Raw genomic sequence first — 23,091 nt, forward strand, 5'->3', positions numbered from 1 at the left:
ACCAATTTTCTGATATTTTATTAAAGTCAGTCATAAAAATTAAACATATAATCAAATAGATATATAACATGTGTAAAAATTAAAAATAAATGCATAGATAATTTTTTAGCTTATTTATAATAAAAAATGCTTCCTCAATACATATAGTAAGTAATATACATAATGTCAGAAGTCTATCTACTAATTGATCTACTAATTGACTTAAGGAATGTCGACAATATAGAAATGTGCATAACAAAACTTGCATATACTAAGAATGTTTTACCCAAGGAGTAGATTACCTTAACTGTATTTTGCAAAACTTTTAGAATTTCATTATTCAGACTGAGAGGCGGATTTAGGGGGTGGCAGGGGGCCAAGGCCAACCCTTTTGGGGAAAAATTTGGTTACTTATAAAGGGAATAACTGAAGCATGACCGGAGTGGGCCCCCTCTTAGGCAGTCAGTGGGCCCCTTCTTATGGAAATTTCTGGATCCGCCACTGTTATTTGGGGTCCTCAATGCTCATCAACTTTGTACTTAAGTTTATTTTGGCCTCATAAACTTTTTGTATTCAAGAGTCACTTTTTATTGTAAGATCTCTGAAACTAAAAGTACTCTAGCTTCTTTTTTAAATACCTTTAAAAAAAGGTTTGATTCAACATATTCTGATTTGAGTGATTTAAAAAAAAAAAATGGAAGGAGTTATTAATCAAAGCAGATAGAACAAAAAAATATTTCAAAACTTGAATATTGCTTTCCTTGCTGGTTGTTTTGAGCTTATTTTCTCTCTTTGATCTTGCTATTAGTACAAAGAAAGAAAACATTACAAATTTAGAATTTTGGCAATGTTTTTCTTATTTACCAGAAATTGCGATAGGATTTGATTCACAGAAATGAAATTGCATTTCATTAAATTTTAATAGCATTATTTGTATGTTGCATTTACTGAAATTGTAATAATTAATTTTGCATTTTTGCAAACTGCTAAAGAATCGTAATGCAAATAAGCTAAAAAAAAATAAAAAACCTATTTCAAAACAAATTAAAAGGTTAACTGGAATTAGTTATTTGCTTAGTTCAGAGCCTGAATAAACCTAGTCATATGGGTTATAATGTGCTACTTACGGTCTATTAGGGTTAACTATGAGTTATTACAATGTATTTACAGCATGAATCCTAAAGAGTGTCTGCAATCACAAAATGTTTATGGGTAATTTATGGATGCTTGTGAATGACTATGAGTTGGTGATCAGTGAGAACTCGTAAGAAAAAATCTCTTTATGTGAAGGGGTCATTATGGTTTTATTTTGCTATGCTGTTCTCATCTTGAATGTACATCTAATAGTTGTAACTAGACATTAAAGAAATCACAATGATTAATTTAATAATTTTACTTCTATCTTATTACTTCAAATTACAATTATGGCCACAAAAGTTATACAGTCAAAAAACAATGTATAGTGGTGTTAAAATTTAGTGGTTTTATTTCTTAAATTTATTTGCAGAAATTTAATTTCTATGATATACAGTTGCATAATCTTCTTATAGAGTATTTGCTAGAGGCATTATTTTTGTATAAGATATCTATTAAGTTAGTTAAATGAAATTATATCTCAAATGAAAAATTTCTACATTAAAATAATGGAATACATCTCAACAACACAATACAGAAAAGAGTTTCATAATGGTTTAACTTAAACAAGCAACAACTTAAAAATATACATTCAACATTTGATATTATTTGATTTTTGGTGTTTTAACGCAACTTTTAAGCACCACATTTAGGCTATTTCATGGAGGCCAGTTTTTACTGGTGGAGGAAGCCGGAGTGCCCGGAGAAAACCACCAACCCTCAATAGGAAAACTGACAATCCTAGTCAATTAAGATTGTAGTCAAGTGCACCAGCAGGAGCAGGGTTCAAACTCACAATCTTGGTGTTGACTGGCTAGTGATTACAGTAGTAACTACTAAGACCACTCGCCCACCTTCATTCAACATTTGAAAGTGAGGAGTATTTTTTTTGTAATTTACCTTCTTTGGATAGTCTTTTTTATTTGTAGTACATGTATCAGAAGTCTTAGTAAATTGGTCGACCATCAGAAATTATACTCACGAGCCCATTATTTCATCAGTTTTCAATATAAGAGAAAATAACAGACGAAAGATCTTGAATCAACATTTTACTTTTATTTAATTTTTTTTTAGCTTTTCTGTCATTTGAAGACTTTTAAAGCTATTTATAATTTTAGATCAATCATTTTTAAACATAAATCCTTTGTTTTCCATTCACTTTGTTTTCAATATTGAGGTAGTTTACCAATGTAAAGAGAACATTTGTTGTATGAACACATGACAGGTTGATTTCTAGCACCATCAGATAAGATTAATAACAAAAATTAGTGTAATTTATAGTAGTACCAAGGGGACATTCATAACCATAAGTTGAAGGAAAGGGGACACCATGATAATAAAGAAAACTCACGAAAACACAAACATTAGTCCACAATGCATTAAACTGGGCGAACTCAGGAAAAAATCATTTGACAGCAACATCTCTAAGAATCAGTTTCCATCTGTATGGTCATGTAAAAGTCGTCTGCTTTCTGAAACTTACCATAAAATTTAAGAGAAATAACATACTAAACATAGAAAGATATATCATAACACAGTTCATTTGTTTTGAGTAAAGTCTGTGAACCTTGTTGATGCAATCAAATTGTGATTGAAAACTGAGAATTTTTAAAGTTCTGTTGGTTTGAAAATAGTAAATTAGAAGAAAGAAGACATCATAGTCAAGTTCAATATAATAATAAACAATCAACAGCAACAATGGTCTTTAAATGTACATATTAATCATACATAGTTTAAAATTTTTAAAGTAACAAAATATACTAAAATTAAATGTAATCAAGTAAATATAATATAAAATGTAACTTATTTCTGAAATTAAATTAACTAATTCAATATAAAATTTAACTCCCTTCTCCTAAAATTTATTACAAAATATAACATAAATAAAATGTAACTTCTCCTTTAATATGAACAAGAATGTGTCCATAGTACACGGATGCCCCACTCGCACTATCATTTGCCATGTTCAGTGTACCGTGAACTTGGAACCAAAACTATAATTTGGCATTTAAATCAGAAAGATCATATCATAGGGGACATGAGTACTAAGTTTCAAGTTGATTGGACTTCAACCTTGACATCAAAAACTACCTTGACCAAAAACTTTAACCTGAACTTCACACTATAATTTTCTATGTTCAGTGGACTGTAAAATTGGGGTCAAAACTTTAATTTGGCATTAAAATCAGAGAGATAATATCATGGGGATTATGTGTACTAAGTTTAAAGTTGATTGGACTTCAACTTCATCAAAATCTACCTTGACCAAAAACGTTAACCTGAAGCGGGACAGATGGACGAACAAATGGACGGACGGACGAACAGACGCACAGACCAGAAAACATAGTGCCCCTCTACTATCTATGTGGGGCATAAAAAAAACAGTTTACACTTTTGTTTCAAGAATCATATTAAACTGAACAACTGTAACAAAAATAACAAATGCTTTTGGTTTGCATGTATCTAATAAGAGTGCACACACTGATATATCTCGCCTGCATTAACTATCATGGTTGAATGTCAAACCATACAATAAAACTGAGACTACTACTTATAAAATATGAGATATATTTTATCTATGAAAACTTTACATTGACCCATGAACCCTATAAATGACATGAATGAGGTTCATGTCAGTTGAACCAGTTGATATTTTCATGGGACATAACTTTACAAAAAAATCAGTACTGATTTCTAACTTGTCTTGCTGATAAACCCATGATATAAGCTTCAAAGAGTATTTCAAGAACTGTTCATGTGAGAGCATAACAATACCAGACGAACTGACAGATGGGCAGAGGGACAGACAGACACATGAATACCAGGTATCTCTATGTCTACACAACGTGATTGCTCTGGGAACAAAAATGTATACTTCTGATAAACTATTAACACAGAGATATGTTTCATCTGCTTATAATTTGATAATAAAATGCAAATGTTGAAATATAATTTAAATACCTTGACGTGTAAATTATGCAAACTAACCTTAAATGAAGAAACAGGGCCAAATAGTTTCTGAGATATTAGATTTGGTAATGCCAGTATGACTTCTTCAAACAAAATATCATTACCATATCATAAGTAAATCACTTGAACTAACCTAATCATAAATTTTAACATGGTCATGTATTCAAAACATTTACTAAATTTTATCATCGGTATAAGGACATCATTATAAATATAGCTCAACATGCAGACTTCTTATACGTTCAGGTATTGCACATCCAATTTTTTATGGAAATATTCCTTATAAAGCACAAAGGTGTCAGCATTCACCTCAAAAACTAACAAAACCTTTGAATAGACTTATTAATGTAGAAGGGATATAGTTACGATACTTTGCATCAGAACTAAACACATTTATTCAAAAACCAGTTGTTGGCATGACACGGGTTATGTTCTTCTCATATATGTTATGATGGTATGATACTAAACCCCTCACGGGAAGGATTGTGCCTGATGTTCATATGATGAAATCATAATCTTTCAGTCAGTTTAATTGACGTCTGGAGCTGGCATGTCAGTTAACTGCTAGTAGTCTGTTGTTATTTATGTGTTATTGTCATTTTGTTTATTTTCTTTGGTTACATCTTCTGACATCGGACTCAGACTTCTCTTGAACTGAATTTTAATGTGCGTATTGTTATGCGTTTACTTTTCTACATTGGCTAGAGGTTTTGGGGGAGGGTTGAGATCTCACAAACATGTTTAACCCCGCCGCATTTTTGCGCCTGTCCCAAGTCAGGAGCCTCTGGCCTTTGTTAGTCTTGTATTATTTTAATTTTAGTTTCTTGTGTACAATTTGGAAATTAGTATGGCATTCATTATCACTGAACTAGTATATATTTGTTTAGGGGTCAGCTGAAGGACGCCTCAGGGTGCGGGAATTTCTCGCTACATTGAAGACCTGTTGGTGACCTTCTGCTGTTGTTTTTTTCTATGGTCGGGTTGTTGTCTCTTTGGCACATTCCCCATTTCCATTTTCAATTTTACATGTGTCAAGCAATGAAATTGGTTGAAATCTGGATTGGTGAATGGACTTAAAATATTGAAAAGTATATGTCATAGAAACGGTGTTGCTAAAACTGCCTAAAATAATTGTTATAAATTACTCAATTCAATGATATTGTATTGCAAGCCATCATCGATGGTGGATACAGAGTTATGGTGTACAGTGTAGGATTAAACAATTTCAAACAAAGAAAAGGGGGCCCACCAAAAACCGACAGGGAGTAAAAATTCCTAAGATTTACTTCATGTTCACCTTGGAATTCTTCTATACAAACTTCAAGCCATGAGGTATTTGTATACAAGATATAAATTATCAAGCGCTTCAACTTTTTAAAATTTAAAGATTTATACAAATAGTTCATGCTGTTGTTGCTGCTGGAATAGCATCCTTATGTCTAAAAAAAGTTCTTTGACATTCTTTGATGGCAAGACAAAACCAAATATTACTAATTCAAGATTTCATCTCTGAAAGTTGATCAAATACGTCTGCAGCTGTTGGACGAATTGCAATATCTTTATCCCAACATTTTTTCATAAGAAATTGCAATTTGTTATGAGGTCTATACTTAGTTTCTAACTCTGGTCTAGTACCATTGATTACATATTTACTCAACTCATTTAAATTTTTAGCTATAAATTGATATCCTTCTGACTCTACACCAACTGGGTGCGTGTAACCTGGACGTGCATACCACATTTCCCATAAAATTATCCCTAAACTAAATATGTCAGCTTCTGTTCCATACATTTTCCCCTGAAGGACCTCAGGAGCCATTGTAGTTGGGGTCCCAGTGACTGTACCCAAGATGTCCTCTGCCTCTTTAGCTAAACCAATATCTGCAATCTTTGCTTCACCATCTTTCACCTGATGGAAAAAAAGTCATATAAAATATCCATTTTTATTATATATGTTGGAATGAATAATGGAATACACTCCCATTAAACATAATCAGTGAAACAACTTGAACAACAAGACAAGTTATATATGCATTTCGTTTCTGAAAATAATATATAATTTTTTAAAGATGGTTTTAGCTGACCATAGAAGTTTCAGTTTTATTCAATTCATACCTGCCATTTTCATAAATAAATAAGTAAAAAAATAAGCTTTATTTACAGTCGACAAGTTATACAAACAGAGACAACATAGAGACAACATAAGCTCTCATAGTCCCCCCTTTTTTTAAATAAGTTTTCCTTAAAAAAAATATATTTCATTTTAGTTATTATTTGTAGTTTCTATAAATAGATTATTTCTAATATTTACATCATGGTGTAAAATTTTATCTAATCGTTCAAGTCATTTAACAGATTGATGGAAAACAAAACAAACCAGATGCTCCGCAGGGCGCAGCTTTATACGACCGCAGAGGCTGAACCCTGAACAGTTGGGGCAAGTATGGACACAACATTCAAGCTGGACTCAGCTCTAAAGTTGGATTGTGATTAAAGAGTTGACACAGCATAGGTTTCTGACACAGAATGAATGTGGTCTAATGAACTTAAATTTTTTTTTTGCCTTTGAGCAATTCACTATGCTGTTGAATATTAATCCTCTCAAAAAAATGTTTGAAGAAATTTTCTTTTTATTTATGAAATCTGAAATGAGAAAAATTGAACCCCCCCCCCCCCCAATTTTTTTTTCTCACATCCCCCTTTCCCTTATTCCAAAACTGATCTCAATTCAAATTTCTAATGGAGTTTGCAACAATAACTACTCATTTAAATTCATCATAAAATATTGTAATCACTGAATGGTAAAGATTGTTTTAATTTATTAGTTGGTAGTAAAAGTGAATATACATTGTATATTGTATAAAACAATGATTTAAGTTGATTCAATTACTATTCTGGACAAAGAAAGATAACTCCAATTTTCAAAGAATATTTCATAAAAACTGTGCAATTGAAAATTTCTTGCTATTGCACAATACTGTGCAATTAGATATTTTTTGCTATTGCGCAATACTGTGCAATTGAAGATTTCTTGCTATTGCACAATACTGTGCAATTGAAGATTTCTTGCTATTGCACAATACTGTGCAATTGAAGATTTCTTGCTATTGCGCAATACTGTGCAATTGAAAATTTCTTGCTATTGCACAATACTGTGCAATTGAAGATTTCTTGCTATTGCGCAATACTGTGCAATTGAAATTTTTTTGCTATTGCACAATACTTAATATAATAATGTTGGACCCCGATTTGGACCAACTTGAAAACTGGGCCCATAATCAAAAATCTAAATACATTTAGATTCAGCATATCAAAGAACCCCAAGAATTCAATTTTTGTTAAAATCAAGCTAAGTTTAATTTTGGACCCTTTGGACCTTAATGATCCTTAATGTAGACCAATTTGAAAACAGGACCCAAAATTAAGAATCTGAATACACGGTTAGATTTGGTATATCAAAGAACCCCAATAATTCATTTTTCGTTGGGACCAAAACTCCCAAAATCAATCCAAACCTTCCTTTTGTGGTCATAAACCTTGTGTTAAAATTTCATAGATTTCTATAAACTAATACTAAAGTTATTGTGCAAAAACCAAGAAAAATGCTTATTTGGGACCTGTTTTTTGCCCCTAATTCCTAAACTGTTGGGACTAAAACTCCCAAAATCAATCCCAACCTTCCTTTTGTGGTCATAGAACTTATGTTAAAATTTCATAGATTTCTGTTTACTTATACTAAAGTTATTGTGCGAAAACCAAGAAAAATGCTTATTTGGGCCCTTTTTGGCCCCTAATTCCTAAACTGTTGGGACCAAAACACCTAAAATCAATCCCAACCTTCCTTTTATGGTCATAAACCTTGTGTTTAAATTTCATAGATTTCTATTTATTTTTACTCAAGTTAGAGTGCAAAAACCAAAATGTCTTCGGACGACGACGACGCCAACGTGATACCAATATACGACCAAAAAATTTTCAATATAAAATAAATGGGGAATGTGTCCATGGGACACAGATGATGCCTCAGCTTGCATATCATATAAAGTTAAAAAGGGACATAACTGAAGAATGGTAAAAGTGACGCTACCCAAATTTGAACTTCATCATAGCTTTATGTTAAAAAATATTGTGTATAGTTTCATAACACTTGGTTGAGGCAAACTAAAGTTAGAGAAGAGAAACTAAAAATTCAGCAATTTTTCAACTTATATAAAGGAGCATAACTCTAAAACTGTTGAAGTGACACCACAAAAATTTATACTCAATCTGTGTTTTGTGGTTTATATAAGCATTGTGTATAAGTGTCATTAAATTTGGTTGAGGCAAACTAAAGTTAGAGAATGGAAACCAACTTTGGAACGTACATACGTACAGGCAGACAAGGGTTAAACTTAATGCCCCCTCCACTACAGTGGGGGCATAATTATTTTCATTTTAAATTTTTCAGATGTTTCACATTTTATCATGTTATGGCCTTTTTAAACTTGCTAGTAGGTATGGGTTATCTCACAGTTGAAGCAATATGCAATATTATAGGACCTTTGATTCTTTTCATTTATACTTCATAGTTGTCTATTGGAAATCATATCACATTTTGATATTAAAACATATATAGCAAATAAAGTAAAGGTTTTAGACTTACCAAGATACCAAACAAAAGATTTAACCTTACCAAAATATTAGCTAGCTTGAGGTCTCTATGAACAAATCCCATGTAATGGACATGAATTAATCCTTTACATACACCACACATCATCTTCAGATAAAACTCCCATGATGCTTTACACAATGACACGTCCTTGAACTTGAAACATGGTGGAGGATCTCTTTTCCTGTATACAATGTGTTCTAAGCTGCCATCACAGTATTCCATATAAATCTGAAGAAACTTTTTACTTTGACTCCCAAGTCTGTATGACACCCCAAATAATTCCACTATATTTTGATGATCAAGTTTTCTGTGAAGTACACAAGTTGGAATTTTTCATCAATTCATGATCTCATGATTTTAAAGAAAAAAATAACATGCAAACCTTAATAGGTTTAGACAGCATTCTCAAGGATAGACACGTAATTAAGGTTCATGTGGACCCTATGGCTAAAATTCTATTTATCTAGGGCATGCTATGCCTTAAAACTTTTCCAAATGCACAGATTTGCCTGTACTCAGAGTAAATTTTGAGGTGAAAATACGGCCATTTTAGCCATAGGGTCCACATGAACCTTAACAAAATGACAATCTCTAAATCAGTAATGGTTTATAAAAGTTCTGAATAAATCTAACAGAGACTATGAAAGATCTGCCATCAGCACCAGTTTCCTAAATGACATATATCAATTTATTGGTCTCAAGAATAAACTAAAGAATGATGGCAGAATTTAAATCAAAGCATCAGGGCTGTTGTGATTCAGCAAATTTTGTAGCTAGTCAGACATATGAAACTGTGGTTATGAGTGGAGTTTAATCCAATGAATACTTAAATCATGACAGCTGTCCATCATACTGGTATTTTATCAATTATCCCATTTGCCTAATGCAAGAACAGGAATAATAGAATTTCAAAAAAGTGTGGAAATCAGCACTGATATCAATACACATCTTGAACCAAATTTTATTCAATGGCTTACAGGAACATAAGATATTGAAAAAACACTTTCATTATTCTTATCAACTGTTTAAATTTGATAAATCATATTCTCCACATTAATTTATAAATGGCAATTTAATATAAATTTTGATTTACAAAGGAACTATATGCAAGTGTATAAATGTATATCCAAAATAAAGAAAGTTGTTTGTCCAACCTTTTCTTAATTTAAGGACAAATAACATATTAAAAGTTGGCAGTTGGTGATTAAAATGGTGTATAAAGTTTCTTTAAGTCCTAGAAACACATAATTATTTAATTATTTTCATGACATGTCTTCAACTTAGAATTTTGCACCATCTCCAAATCTGGAGTGATCACAAAGATCTAGCATGACTGAATCATAAACATTTCTGAACTAAGCAAAGCAGTAAAGTGTCATTGTTTAATTCATATTTCTTGAATTTAAACTGTGTATAAGGTAATAAAATATTTTATTAAAACAAAGGTACAATTTTGATTCAATTCCGTAAATTTGTTAATCAAAATGCAAGACTGTCACTTTTAATGATTGTTTGATTAAATATTTGCAAACAAATGCATCTTAAAATGACCTCATGTTACCTAACAAATCAAAAAGCACAGAGAGAAGATCTGATCTTAATCAGATTGACCATTAGACATTTGTCATATTTTCTTTATAATATTCACCTTAGATTTTGCACTTCACTTAATTGTACATAGGAATCTGTCTTCTCCAAGGGTTTCCGCAGTGTTTTTACAGCAGCTTTGATCCACTGACCATTGATAAGAACTTCAGTCGCATGCACATCTGAAAATTGTCCTTTACCAATTTCTTCTCCACCATTTCTTATATTTTTCTTTGATAATTTATATCCCGAGAAATAATCCATGTTAATCAGAAGTAGTTTACCAAGAATGCTCTTGCAGGAAAACTCTAATGGCTGAAATTGCTTTCGAATTTCACATGATGTTCGGAGTTCATTCTTGATATGACAAATAAACTGTTCATCTGCTTTTATCTGTTGAGGTATAACAGTCTCACAGACAAAATCTACTTTCATTTTAAAATCTTTAAGATATGTCTCTTCCATTAATTTCAGAATAGCCTCCTTGTTGTACTGCTGTAAAACCTCTGAGCACCAGTCCATCATATATTTCAATTTATTTGAGTTATAATCATTTATTTTCCATGACTGCTGAACGAAGTCCTTGACACCAGCAGCTACTCCAAAGGGAAGTGCTATCAGGCCTGCTCCAATGACAAGAGGAAGCCAAAGAGGGGAGGTAACTGCAAGAACAATTTTCTCATGCCTTGTAAACAGTGGATCATTACTATGTTCAGGTTTGTTGCTGTAATCATGCAGTCCATCATCAAGAGGCATACTTATGTCAAGTAAAGTCCTATTAATCTCCTCACATTGTGCATCAATAAGTTTACACTCTGCTTTAAATAAATTAGACAATTCTTGAGTGATGTCATTGACCTTCTCTCTATTACACCAGGCTCGTGTCTCAGTATTTATTCTTTCTATTATCAATTTCTTTGCTTGGTATTCTATCACTTCAAAATCTCCACCTTTGGGTAATTCTGCATTCGACCATAAGAACATATGTTTGTAGGTTTCCTTAGACCTAAGATGCTCATATAAATTGGTGGAAATCTGTACACAGCGAAATTCAGCTTCTTCTTTCACTCTTTTCTTCACCTTAAAGAAAAATAAAATTGAGAAAGGAAATGGTGAATATGTCAAAGCGACAACCACCCGACCATAGAGCAAACAACAGCCGAAGGCAACCAATGGGTCTTCAATGTAGCAATAGAATAAATGTCAAAATGTCACCTCCTAATGCATTACTGGTATATTTGTCATTCTGGTATCCTACCATTTCTACAGAAAAATCAAGTAAACTTCTTCAAGTCTCCCAAACAGTCAGAGAGTAAATGTGAAAAGATAAGAGACTTTCTTGGGAAAATATGGATTCCTTAATTAGGAAGTTGACAGTGAGGGAACCCACAGTTGTGCTATCCACAAAATTCAATTTGTTTTTTTAACCATCAAGTCCTTTTAATACATAATGAATACTTATATAGTATTCTTTTTTGTATTTGTAAATAAATCCAACTTAATTTTTGTTACCTCTTTAATACTGTAACTCAATGTTTTTATTCGTTCCTCAATGTCCACTTTCAGTTTCTTCTTTTCATCTTCAGTTTTCCTGGATAATTTAATTCTCCCTACTATTCTTTTCAATGCCTTTTCTAAGAACTGTTTCTGCCATCTGAAAGGAAGGCAGAGTATAGTTTATACACATACTCATTCTTTGAATAAAAGAAGACAAAATTCAATAAATCACTTAAGATTCAAAACTGAAATGTTCACAAAGTTTTTATTAAACAGAGATAAAGAGATGGATGTATTAAGTCTTTACAAAATATCTACTATCCTTGTTTGATTTGGATAAATAACTTAGTTTCAAGACAATGCAAGCCCTCAGTTATTAATAACAATTGGAATTATGAACTATTATAGTACCATCTTACCTTGAATGTCTAGCAACTTTGGCCTCTAGACTGGCGGGAATCATCTCTCCTATTCCTGTAAGAAGTCTCTGGAAATTGGTAGTATACTCTAATCCTGGAGTAGCTGCTCTTCTTGTCTCCTACCATGAAATAACATGATCACTTTGATATCATCAAATAAAGATCTATTATTCCTAATTTTTATAATCACATATTTTAAGATATAAAATATATATGATTTTGAACTCATGCATGAGGTATAAACCTGGTTATTCAACTTTTGTCATCAATCCTTACATTTTGTCATCAATACTTACATTTTCAAGGAGTTGCTCAGCTGATTAACAAACTGTTAGAAACAGGCATTACTTTGTCCATGAACTTGTAAGGGAAAATCCCAAAATTAATGCAAGTCTCTATATTTCATGACTTTAAATGTTATTGATGGAGTAACTTCAATAAGGTGGAGTGCCTATATTTAAACCACTGATGTTTGATCAGGAATTGCATATTCTATCAAATTCAAAAAGAAATAAGGTGCCATGTTTTTAAATGACTGTAGTAAATTTTAACCCCCAACTTATAGTCCATGTAGACCATTTGTTTCCCAGGTCACTTGTATATAATACTAATAGGACATCAAAATTTAGGAGGACAAAATATTGTCATGTATGGAATGCTTCATGCTTTTTATCTCTCTGTTATATGACTATCTGTCACTTAGAATATGAGAACTGAAATCAACAAAAACAACAATTGGAGTCCTTGAAGCATGCTATGTTTACCAATTTAATATTCTCTCAAAGGATTTCACACATGTTTACCTCACAATAGAACATTAGTCATATAAAAAAATTTATAAATGTCTGTGTGTGTGCATTAGTCATGTTTATATAACTGATGCTAAACATATAATCAACCTAAGTTCTTACAGATCTTGATGCTAAAAGAAACCACCTCTCCTTTGAAAACATGAACAGAAAATATTCTGCTCCATACAAAACTTACCTCTTTAGAACTTAGTTTAAACATCTGAGATTCTTTGAAGTGCGGCCAGTTATCTTTTAGTTTTGTCTTTGTATTGTTCCAAACTTTATTATCCTCTTTAGCAGGAACTTGATCCCATTTATTACACACAAATATAGCTCTTGTTGGATCAAACTCATACATCTTACTATCCTTCTTTTGTACCTCAAATATCTTCAAGAGCTGTAAAAAAATGTACAGCACAATTTTATCATATTTTGCGCATTCATTTCATGTAATCGTCAAAAAAATATTTCACTCAATCAGTGTTATGGCAGCTAATTACTGGTCATGTTTTGAAGCCAAAGTTTTCCAATTATCACCTTGGTAAAAAATCAACAAAGAAGCATGGATATTCAGGTAAAGCACATGTTATAACATGTACAATTAGATATAGTTTATTTTGATGACAGGCCTACCCTGTCTGAGTGTCACTCTGAACCCCTCTAGATTTACTATTGTTTATAATATAAATAAAGGCTTACCTTGTCACTCTGAACACCTCTAGATTAATTTTTATTTATAACATATATAAAGGCTTACCCTGTCACTCTGAACACCTCTAGATTAACTGTTGTTTATAACATATTTGAAGGCTTACCCTATCACTTTGAACCCCTCTAGATTTACTGTTGTTTATAACATATTTGAAGGCTTACCTTATCACTCTGAACCCCTCTAGATTTACTGTTGTTTATAACATATTTGAAGGCTTACCCTGTCACTCTGAACCCCTCTAGATTTACTGTTGTTTATAACATATATAAAGGCTTACCCTGTCACTCTGAACACCTCCAGCATTACTACTGTTTATAACATAAATAAAGGCTATAGCTTTTGGTAGATAGTCAAGTAAACGCATGGTAAGCTCTTCACTTGATCCTATTCCTGGAGTATCTACTATAATGGCTTGGCGCTGAAATGGACAAAATTTTAACTTGCTACAGTTTATCTTAATGCTATATGAAATAATTAACACAATGCAACCTAGTAATCTTTGTAGAAAATAAACAATTTTTCAGCTGATTGGAAATTCCAATATTACTGTTTACGGACTTGGCTTGCAGTACCTAAAATTAAATTGCATATGGTCAATATGGCATTAAATTTCATTTCAAGAAGACTGGTCATCTAGATTACATATGATAGAATAAAATGAAACTGTCAACATGGAATAAATAAAAAAAACATTTGACAACTAAACATAGCACTCTTATTGGCACATATGACACAATCTTAAAATGTAAGATGTGCCAATGCAAAAACAACATAGCAATTGTTGCATTCTCAATTCGATGCAGGAAACACCACATCATAGCGGGATTGGTCATTAAAAACATAATAATACTATATTGCATTCTGGTAATCAAATTTTGTGAAGTTAAGACAAAATCATTAATTAGAAGAAAATGGCCCATGTCATTTGGTCACAATCTTACCACATCTCCCTAATCTTATATTGTGATATTAAAAATACCAGTATGTAAATATGATACCAGAGTTCTCAAAAAGTAGTGGTCCAAGGATTTGTAAAGGACCAACACAATTGTGGTATTTTGTTATAGAAATAGTAGTGAGAACCAGCAGTTTTTTGTTATAGAAATAGTAGTGAGAACCAGCAGCTTTTTTGTTATAGAAATAGTAGTGAGAACCAGCAGTTTTTCTTCATTCAGGGATCACCAGATATAAAAATATTTTGACAACTCTGGGATACATTTGATTTTGTAGTTAAAATATTTAACAAGAGAAGATAACTTCTGACAAATTAACCTCATATTTGTTTTCTTTAATCATTTGCTTGATGTTAGAAGGCATTTCAACATGAAATTTCACAGAAGATTTTGAATATAATGGACAATTAAAATCAAAGATTGCCTTAATTGGCATTGTTCATCCAATCAGAATCAAATGCAGACAATATTTGTAGAGGACCTCCCATACATAACTCTTGATATGATTGGTTGATATAGACCTAACAGTTCAAAGCGTTCATTGATGGGTGTTGTTGTCTTTGTTGTTTAATTATAGTTCAAAGAAGAATATAAAAAGTTATATATAGCATTGAATTAAAAGAGCCCTAAATGCAATATATCACTTGTGTTTGTCACCAGATAAAAATAGAATGCAACAGATCAAAAGTGATTGCAATAGCTCACACTAGCTTATTAGCCAGATGAACAGAAATAAGAATACTAAAGGCATATTACAAATTCAATGTAAGACATACCTTCAGAATAGGTATTGGCCAATGTATGTCTACAAATTTATATTTATTTTGGCTTGCATCACTGACATATTTTTGCAATTTTTCTTTCATCAAAGTAGCTTCCATGTCTTTTGGTAAATGAAGTCTTGTTATTTCATCATCTGCATCAGTTACTAAGACAGCCTTCTCTTCCTTATTCCATAGTCTACAGATTGTGGTAGTACAAGTCAGCAAAGAATGGGGTAACACATCACTTCCAAGTAACAGATTCAGTAAACTACTTTTTCCTGCAGTTGTCTCACCTTACAAACAAATAAAATGGAAACAGATACAACACTTACATATAAAACTTGTTCACTATAACTTATAGGTTAATCTACCAGTAATCATTTTTAGATGAAAGAGATGTGTGTCAAGACATATTTAAACCTACTATCAAATTCAACAAATATCTACGACTTTTATTTCTGCTAGAGATATCCATGCTTTTTAAAAATGATGAGATTGACTGAACTTGGGATCATTGATAACCATTCTATCAAGTCATGCAACTTGTCATATAATGGTTTACAAGCACTGAGTTCTGAATATAAAGGTTTGTTTCAAGCTGCTATTAAAGATAAAATCAATGATCAATTGATGACCTAACTATTTACCGGTAATACAATTTCATTATTACACTGATCTTCATGCATTGTCTAAATATATGAAATATAATTGTTCAAGGCTTGGAATGTGAGACTGTGCCCAGCATTTCTATTGTGTTTCAAGCCATCTATGATTAAAATTTATTGCAACTCTTCTTATTGTTCAAATGAAATATTTGGGGTAAAATCCAACAATTTTGAATTAGAAAAGGGCAAAATAGAAGTTTCACTCATCCATATTCTTTATTGACCTCATAAATAATACTCTAAAGAAACATACTTTTAACATCACAAGCAAGGCATCATATTGTCATTGACTGTAAATCACAAATAGTTATACGGCCAATAAAATTTGTAAGCACAGTTGCAGTGTAAGCATCACAAACAAGGCATAATAAAGTATCAAGATGAATATATGCAAAAATGGTCATAATCAAAAGTTTATTTGTAAAACTGATATACCTGCCACAACAATTGGACACTCCTCCTGCATTAACTCTTCTTTATAGGTCTTGATTTCTTCTAAAACATCACCAAATTCTGTTCTCATTTCTTGTTTTAATTCACTGTCAACATGGTCATTAGCCATAAACCTTTCAAGGTCACAATAAAGGTCATGCAGCTTCTTTTTCCTCTCCATGTCTTTTTCTAAAATTTTCTCAATTATTTTTGCTCCTTGTTGCTAAAGGTAAATAAAGAAGATATTCAATCTTTAATTCATTTTAATAGACATATTTACACTTGTATGCAAATGTGTCCGCCATTACGTACAATCACTAAGGTTCCTGTAAATTTTGACATCACAATTTGAAAATTTTGACATCACAATGAAAAAGTGATTGTTGTTTGATGTCAGAAGGTTATTTGGAGTAAATCTAAGGTCTTTCGGAGGCAAATTCAGCTAAATACCAAAAGTGTAAATACTTTTATTTGTTGACAATCATCTCTAGACAAACCCCCCTTTCTGTAGATATATAACAAAATATTCTTGTTTGTTAGGACAAATAAAAATATCATTCATACATGTATCATTAAAAAAAAAAGATATAGTTTTTTTCATGAAGGTTTGCATTAAAATTCAGCCAATGATAGATATAAGACAACTTTTAATTATTCTTGTATTTTTTTTTGGCAAACCCAATGTACTGAAATATATAAAAAAATAAATGAAGAATGTGTTCATGGATTACAGATGCCCTGGTTTTAAATATATGGAAAATTCAGCAATTTTTCAATTCATAAATGACTAAATGAGGGACATTATTGAGAAAGGTGAAAGTGGCCCTACCCAAATTTAAACTTGATTTGTGTTTTTTAGTATTAAGTATAGTGTATTAGTTTCATACCATTAGAGGCAAATGAAGGTTAGAGTGTGGAAATGACAAATTTAGCCATTTTTCCCATTTATTAAGGGACATAACTAAAGAACCAAAAAATGATGACGCTAGACACCCATATTCAAACTTGATCCATATTTGTTACTGATAAGCATTGTGTATAAGTTTTATAACATTTGGTTAGCGTTAGAGTGCAGAAATGCCAAATTAAGCAATTCAAGAAAGGTGAAAGTGACTACCAAAATTCAAACTTGATCAGTGTTTTATTGTTAGTTAGCATTGTGTATGAGTTTCATAACATTTGCTTGAGGCAAACTAAATTTTGGTACAAAAAAATGTACAGACAGATGTATATACAACAAAGGATAAACCTTAATGCTCCCCCTTGACAAGCACACAAAAATATAATGATTTAAATTGAACAGAAAAAGTGATTCCATCCAAAATTTAACCTGATCTGTGATTGGTGGTAATAAACATTGTGTAATCATTTGGTGGAGGCAAACTAAAGATTTAGCAATTTTTCCATTTATAAAGGGAGATGTAGATCATATTTCTTCTGTTTCTTTTCTGAATATTTGGATGAAGAAGTTGGCTGGACTTCAATTTTTTTATAGGGTCAGTATCATAGTTATTTCTTTATAGTCATCGTTCCATCATCTAAACCTTTTTTCTTACATGCAGCTAGTTTCACTAAACATTGTACAAAAATATAATACATACTGAGGCATCTGTTTTGAATGTCATTTTTGTGTTATCTAATTTCTCAGTTGGTTGCTTCCCTTTCTTCATCAATGTACACACTAATTCTCTCATCTCTTTCTCCGTTTCCAAGTTATCATAGTTTATAGTGTTGTTCTCTAATATCTCACTTAATTCTATGATACCAAGGCTTTCCACTTCCTCTTCTGTATAACTGCATTGGAATGCAGAACTAAAGAAATAGACGAGTGCTCATATTAACCATTTAATAAAGTGTTGAACTTAATATGACAATACAACTTTCTTAAAGTGACATTATAGCTACGAAATTCCAAAAAATCAAATATGATTTTTTGGTTCAATAATAATTCACTTTTAGCCACCAGTTTTGTTCAACTAAGTCAAAAAAATCTAAAAAGCAAGTGAATAATTTGACGCTATTCAATCCATATTTATGTGATATTTCATTTAACCCCTTAGCTAGAGATGGCTTATGCATGAATTAAGCATGTTCAGTTATGATTGCAAAATGCATATTGAGTGTGTATGTAAAGGTATTATCTTTAGTTAGCTTGCTTGCTAGCTGAACCCTGAAGTCATTGTTATGTCAATATTGAAAGTGAAACAAGAAAAAAAAATATTTGATTGACTGATGAAAAAAAACATTTGATTGACTGATTCGATCCACAAAATCTCATTCTCATACAGATAAAAATGATGATTAACATATATTTTAACCTATAATATGAAATCAGACGGACCTAAAAAAAAATCAAACGACTAAATTCACTATCTATTTATATCTTTATTCATGTTTGTATTGGATTATATTCAGAGGTCACTTCAGAGGTCACTTCGATGGTTAATTAGATGGCGACTTGACAAAAATACACATGAAATGCTGATACATATTGTTGAGCCCAGGCATTGTAAACTGTTTAATTTAGAATTTTAATAATTTGGATATGTTTTTGTATGTTATAAATCAAATATAAGAATTTTAGTCAAATTGATGTCCACCAGAGAACAAAATGACACAGAAATTAACAACCATAGGTCACCATACGACCTTCAACATAAGCAAAGCCCATACTGCATAGTCAGCTATAAAAGGCCCTGAAATGACTATGTAAAGCAATTCAAACGAGAAAACTAAGGCCGCATTTATCTACAAACTAGAGGCTCTAAAGAGCCTGTGTCGCTCACCTTGGTCTATGTGAATATTAAACAAAGGAAGCAGATGGATTCATGACAAAATTGTGTTTTGGTGATGGTGATGTGTTTGTACATCTTACTTTACTAAATAGTATTGCTGCTTACAATTATCTCTATCTATAATGAACTTGGCCCAGTAGTTTCAGTGGAAAATGTTAATAAAAATTTACAAATTTTATGAAAATTGTTAAAAATTGACTATAAAGGACAATAACTCCTTAGGGGGTCAATTGACCATTTCGATCATGTTGACTGAATTGTAAATCTTACTTTGCTGAACATTATTGCTGCTTACAGTTTATCTCTATCTATAATAATATTCAAGATAATAGCCAAAAACAGCAAAATTTCCTTAAAATTACCAATTCGGGCCAGGTGAACTAAAAATGAACGAAAAACAAATATGTAACACATAAACAAATGACAACCACTGAATTACAGGCTCCCAGCTTGGGACAGGCACATACATACATAATGTGGCGGGGTCAGACATGACCTGGGAAAGTGGTATTGCAGTACAACATAAGAATGCTCATTTAATATCACTTACGAGATAAAAAAAAACTTATCAAATAATATAAATTTCTTAAATGATAAGTACAGAAAACCTAGAATGTCACTTTAAAGATTAAATGGCCAAAATTTTAGGTTTCCAAAAAACTTGTTATTGTAAACATTGTCATGTATTCAAAAATTGTTATCCTGATACTAGTATTGGAAACAAATAAAACTCGCAAAAACTTTTGTATATTTGTTCAATAAAATTCACTTGTCTAATAATTATTACCCTTCTTGATCCTCTTGCATCCTGAATTTTCTTTTCTTTCTACAACTGTGAGTTGTATTGAACTATCATTGTTGTTTTTCTTGTATCAATTAAATCTGAAACTAGAATTTAATAACATATATCATTAAATAATTGTATTTGTTTTAGTGTGTTCCAACTGTTTAAAGCAATGTACAAATTAAAATCTATATATAGATATAAAATAAGGAGTTCTGATATGATTGCCAATGAGACAACTATCCATCAGAGACCAAATCTAACCATCAGCACCCCTGTTCATTTGCCATAAATTAAGTAAAAGTAACAGCTAATCTAATTGAGCACTGACAATCTACCTGATCTACATTGTAATTGACTAGTGTTTGTAAAATTACCCCAATTACTCAGGGTTTTTTTGCAACCAATAAATACAAACCTTATTAGATGACGGTCATGCCCAAAAACAAATTTGAAGCAATGAAATAAAACTAAAAGAAAAAAAAAGATGTTTCAAATACTAGTATGTATGATTTGTATCATTCAAAGTGAGTTTTTTTTTACCTCTCTTGTTTAAAAATGTGTGTATTGAACCTGATAGCTATACAATAAAAAAAAATCAGGATTATAAAAATATACTTGTTAGAAAAAAAATACTTGTAAGAACAACAAACAAAAAGCTGAAATTTGTTGATACGATTCATATATACAATAAAAATAAAATATACTTGAGAGAAAAAAAATACTTGCACTGAACGGTAAAGATTGTTTCAACTTGCTTCAGAGGGGAGTAAAATTAATTATTGCATTTGTTGTAGTTGATCTAACAGCAATTCCAGACAAAGGAAGATAACTCTAAAGATGATTTTAAAAAAAATGAGATCATTCTATTTTTAGAACAGATATTAGATTCCTGCACAAGTTATGTAAATTTCTTGACAAGTGTAACATCATTTTGTTCCTTAAATATCTGAGCATATATTACATCCAAAATGTCTGGAAATGATCATAGATAGGATGTGTAGAATTTTACGATGATCAATGCACTATATTTTGTGTATCAAAAAAGGTAGTGATAAGCCTTAGAACATTTAGATATCAAGCCAGTCCCATAAGGTTTTACTTGCATTTCATGCAATCTTTACCTAAAAATCAGGATTATAAAAATATTCTTTTTAAAACCAAACTAGAGGCTCTAAAATGCCTGTGTCGCTCACCTTGGTCTATGTGAATATGAAACAAAGGACGCAGATGGATTCATGACAAAATTGTGTTTTGGTGATGGTGATGTGTTTGTATTGAACATTCTTGCTGCTTACAATTATTTCTATCTATAATGAACTTGGCCCAGTAGTTTCAGTGGAAAATGTTATTAAAAATTTACAAATTTTATGAAAATTGTTAAAAATCGACTATAAGGACAATAACTCCTTAGGGGGTCAATTAACCATTTTGGTCATGTTGACTTATTTTTAGGTCTTACTTTAATTTGCTGTACATTATTGCTTTTACAGTTTATCTCTATCTATAATAATATTCAAGATAATAACAAAAAACGGCAAAATTTCCTTAAAATTACCAATTCAGGGGCAGCAACCTAACAACAGGTTGTCCGATTCATCTGAAAATTTCAGGGCAGATAGATCTTGACCTGATAAACAGATTTGCTTTAAATGCTTTGGTTTTTGAGTTATAAGCCAAAAACTGCATTTTACCCCTATGTTCTATTTTTAGCCATGGAGGCCATCTTGGTTGAATGGCCGGGTCATCAGACACATTTTTTAAACTAGATACCCCAAAGATGATTGTGGCCAAGTTTGGATTGATTTGGCCAAGTAGTTTCAGAGGAGAAGATTTTTGTAAAAGATTACTAAGATTTACGAACTATGGTTAAAAATTGATTATAAAGGGCAATAACTCCTAAAGGGGTCAACTGATCATTTTGGTCATGATGACTTATTTGTAAATCTTACTTTGCTGAACATTATTGCTGTTAACAGTTTATCTCTATCTATAATAATATTCAAGATAATAACCCAAAACAGCAAAATTTCCTTAAAATTACCAATTCAGGGGCAGCAACCCAACAACGTGTTGTCCAATTCATATGAAAATTTCAGGGCAGATAGATCTTGACCTGATAACCAATTTTACCCTTGTCAGATTTGCTCTTAATGCTTTGGGTTCATAGATATAAGCCGAAATCTATATTTTACCCTTATGTTCTATTTTTAGCCATGGCGGCCATCTTGGTTGGTTGGACACATTTTTTAAACTAGATACCACAATGATGATTGTGTCCAAGTTTGGTTAATTTTTTTTTTTTTTTTTTTTTTGTTTGACCCAGTAGTTTCAGAGGAGAAGTTTTTTGTAAAAGTTAACAGACGACGCCGGACGTCGAGTCAGGTGAGCTTAAAAAAATGTTGATACATCAAGTCTGTTACACTGTTTAACTCACCTATTGTTGTGCAGATATATATTGTCAATGGCATATCAGTAGAATACAATACAATGATTACATGAAAACCTGAAATTTTACCAAAACAAGAAATGAAAAAGCTCTAGATATCATCTATTCATGTACCAATACGATTTATTATTATACTTGTATGACCTGTTTGTAATGCCTTTCAAAATTCTGCAAAATATTGTATGTGTATAGCCTTTTGGAAATGTCTTTGAAAATTCTGCAAAATATTGTTGACTGTTCTATCTTCTATCACATGCAGGTTATTTCCAACTTTCACTTTTAACCGGATGTAAATTAATATGTGACAAGTCGCACCATACACAACTCGACCCGAAACCATACGCTGGATCGACAAGGACCGTACCAATCGTACTTACGTGAACAATGTCCATTCTGCTACAGCTCAGGCAATCTTAGAGTTAGGTAATTTTGTTATTTTACTATTTTGCGCAAATTGAAAAAAGGATGATGACTGGCAAGCCATAAGGCATTGTAGAGAATTGCCGACG

At 31.7% G+C, this 23,091-nt stretch overlaps 1 protein-coding gene across 3 annotated transcripts; it reads right to left on the bottom strand.

The window, feature by feature from the left end:
- LOC139513149 (dual serine/threonine and tyrosine protein kinase-like) lies at nucleotides 1-22,878 on the bottom strand. 3 transcript variants are annotated; one of them, XM_071301415.1, is made up of 13 exons: nucleotides 22,718-22,850; nucleotides 20,137-20,237; nucleotides 18,156-18,366; nucleotides 16,558-16,777; nucleotides 15,470-15,750; nucleotides 14,035-14,158; nucleotides 13,960-13,976; nucleotides 13,225-13,425; nucleotides 12,238-12,356; nucleotides 11,834-11,975; nucleotides 10,383-11,401; nucleotides 8,756-9,041; nucleotides 1-5,992 (listed from the first exon to the last, which is right to left on the bottom strand). In XM_071301415.1, the coding sequence occupies exons 2-13, from the start codon at nucleotides 20,154-20,156 to the stop codon at nucleotides 5,579-5,581; spliced, it is 3,054 nt and encodes a 1,017-aa protein (XP_071157516.1). In that variant the 5' UTR covers nucleotides 20,157-20,237; nucleotides 22,718-22,850; the 3' UTR covers nucleotides 1-5,578. The 3 variants fall into 3 exon arrangements, with proteins under 3 accessions (XP_071157516.1, XP_071157513.1, XP_071157514.1); XM_071301412.1 differs by lacking the exon at nucleotides 13,960-13,976 and having other exon boundaries at nucleotides 14,018-14,158; nucleotides 22,727-22,878; XM_071301413.1 differs by lacking the exon at nucleotides 13,960-13,976 and having other exon boundaries at nucleotides 14,018-14,158; nucleotides 22,718-22,863.
- Nucleotides 22,879-23,091: the final 213 nt, after the last annotated feature.

The sequence above is a fragment of the Mytilus edulis genome, chromosome 2 (assembly GCF_963676685.1).
Source record: "Mytilus edulis chromosome 2, xbMytEdul2.2, whole genome shotgun sequence".
Taxonomy (NCBI): Eukaryota; Metazoa; Mollusca; class Bivalvia; order Mytilida; family Mytilidae; genus Mytilus; species Mytilus edulis.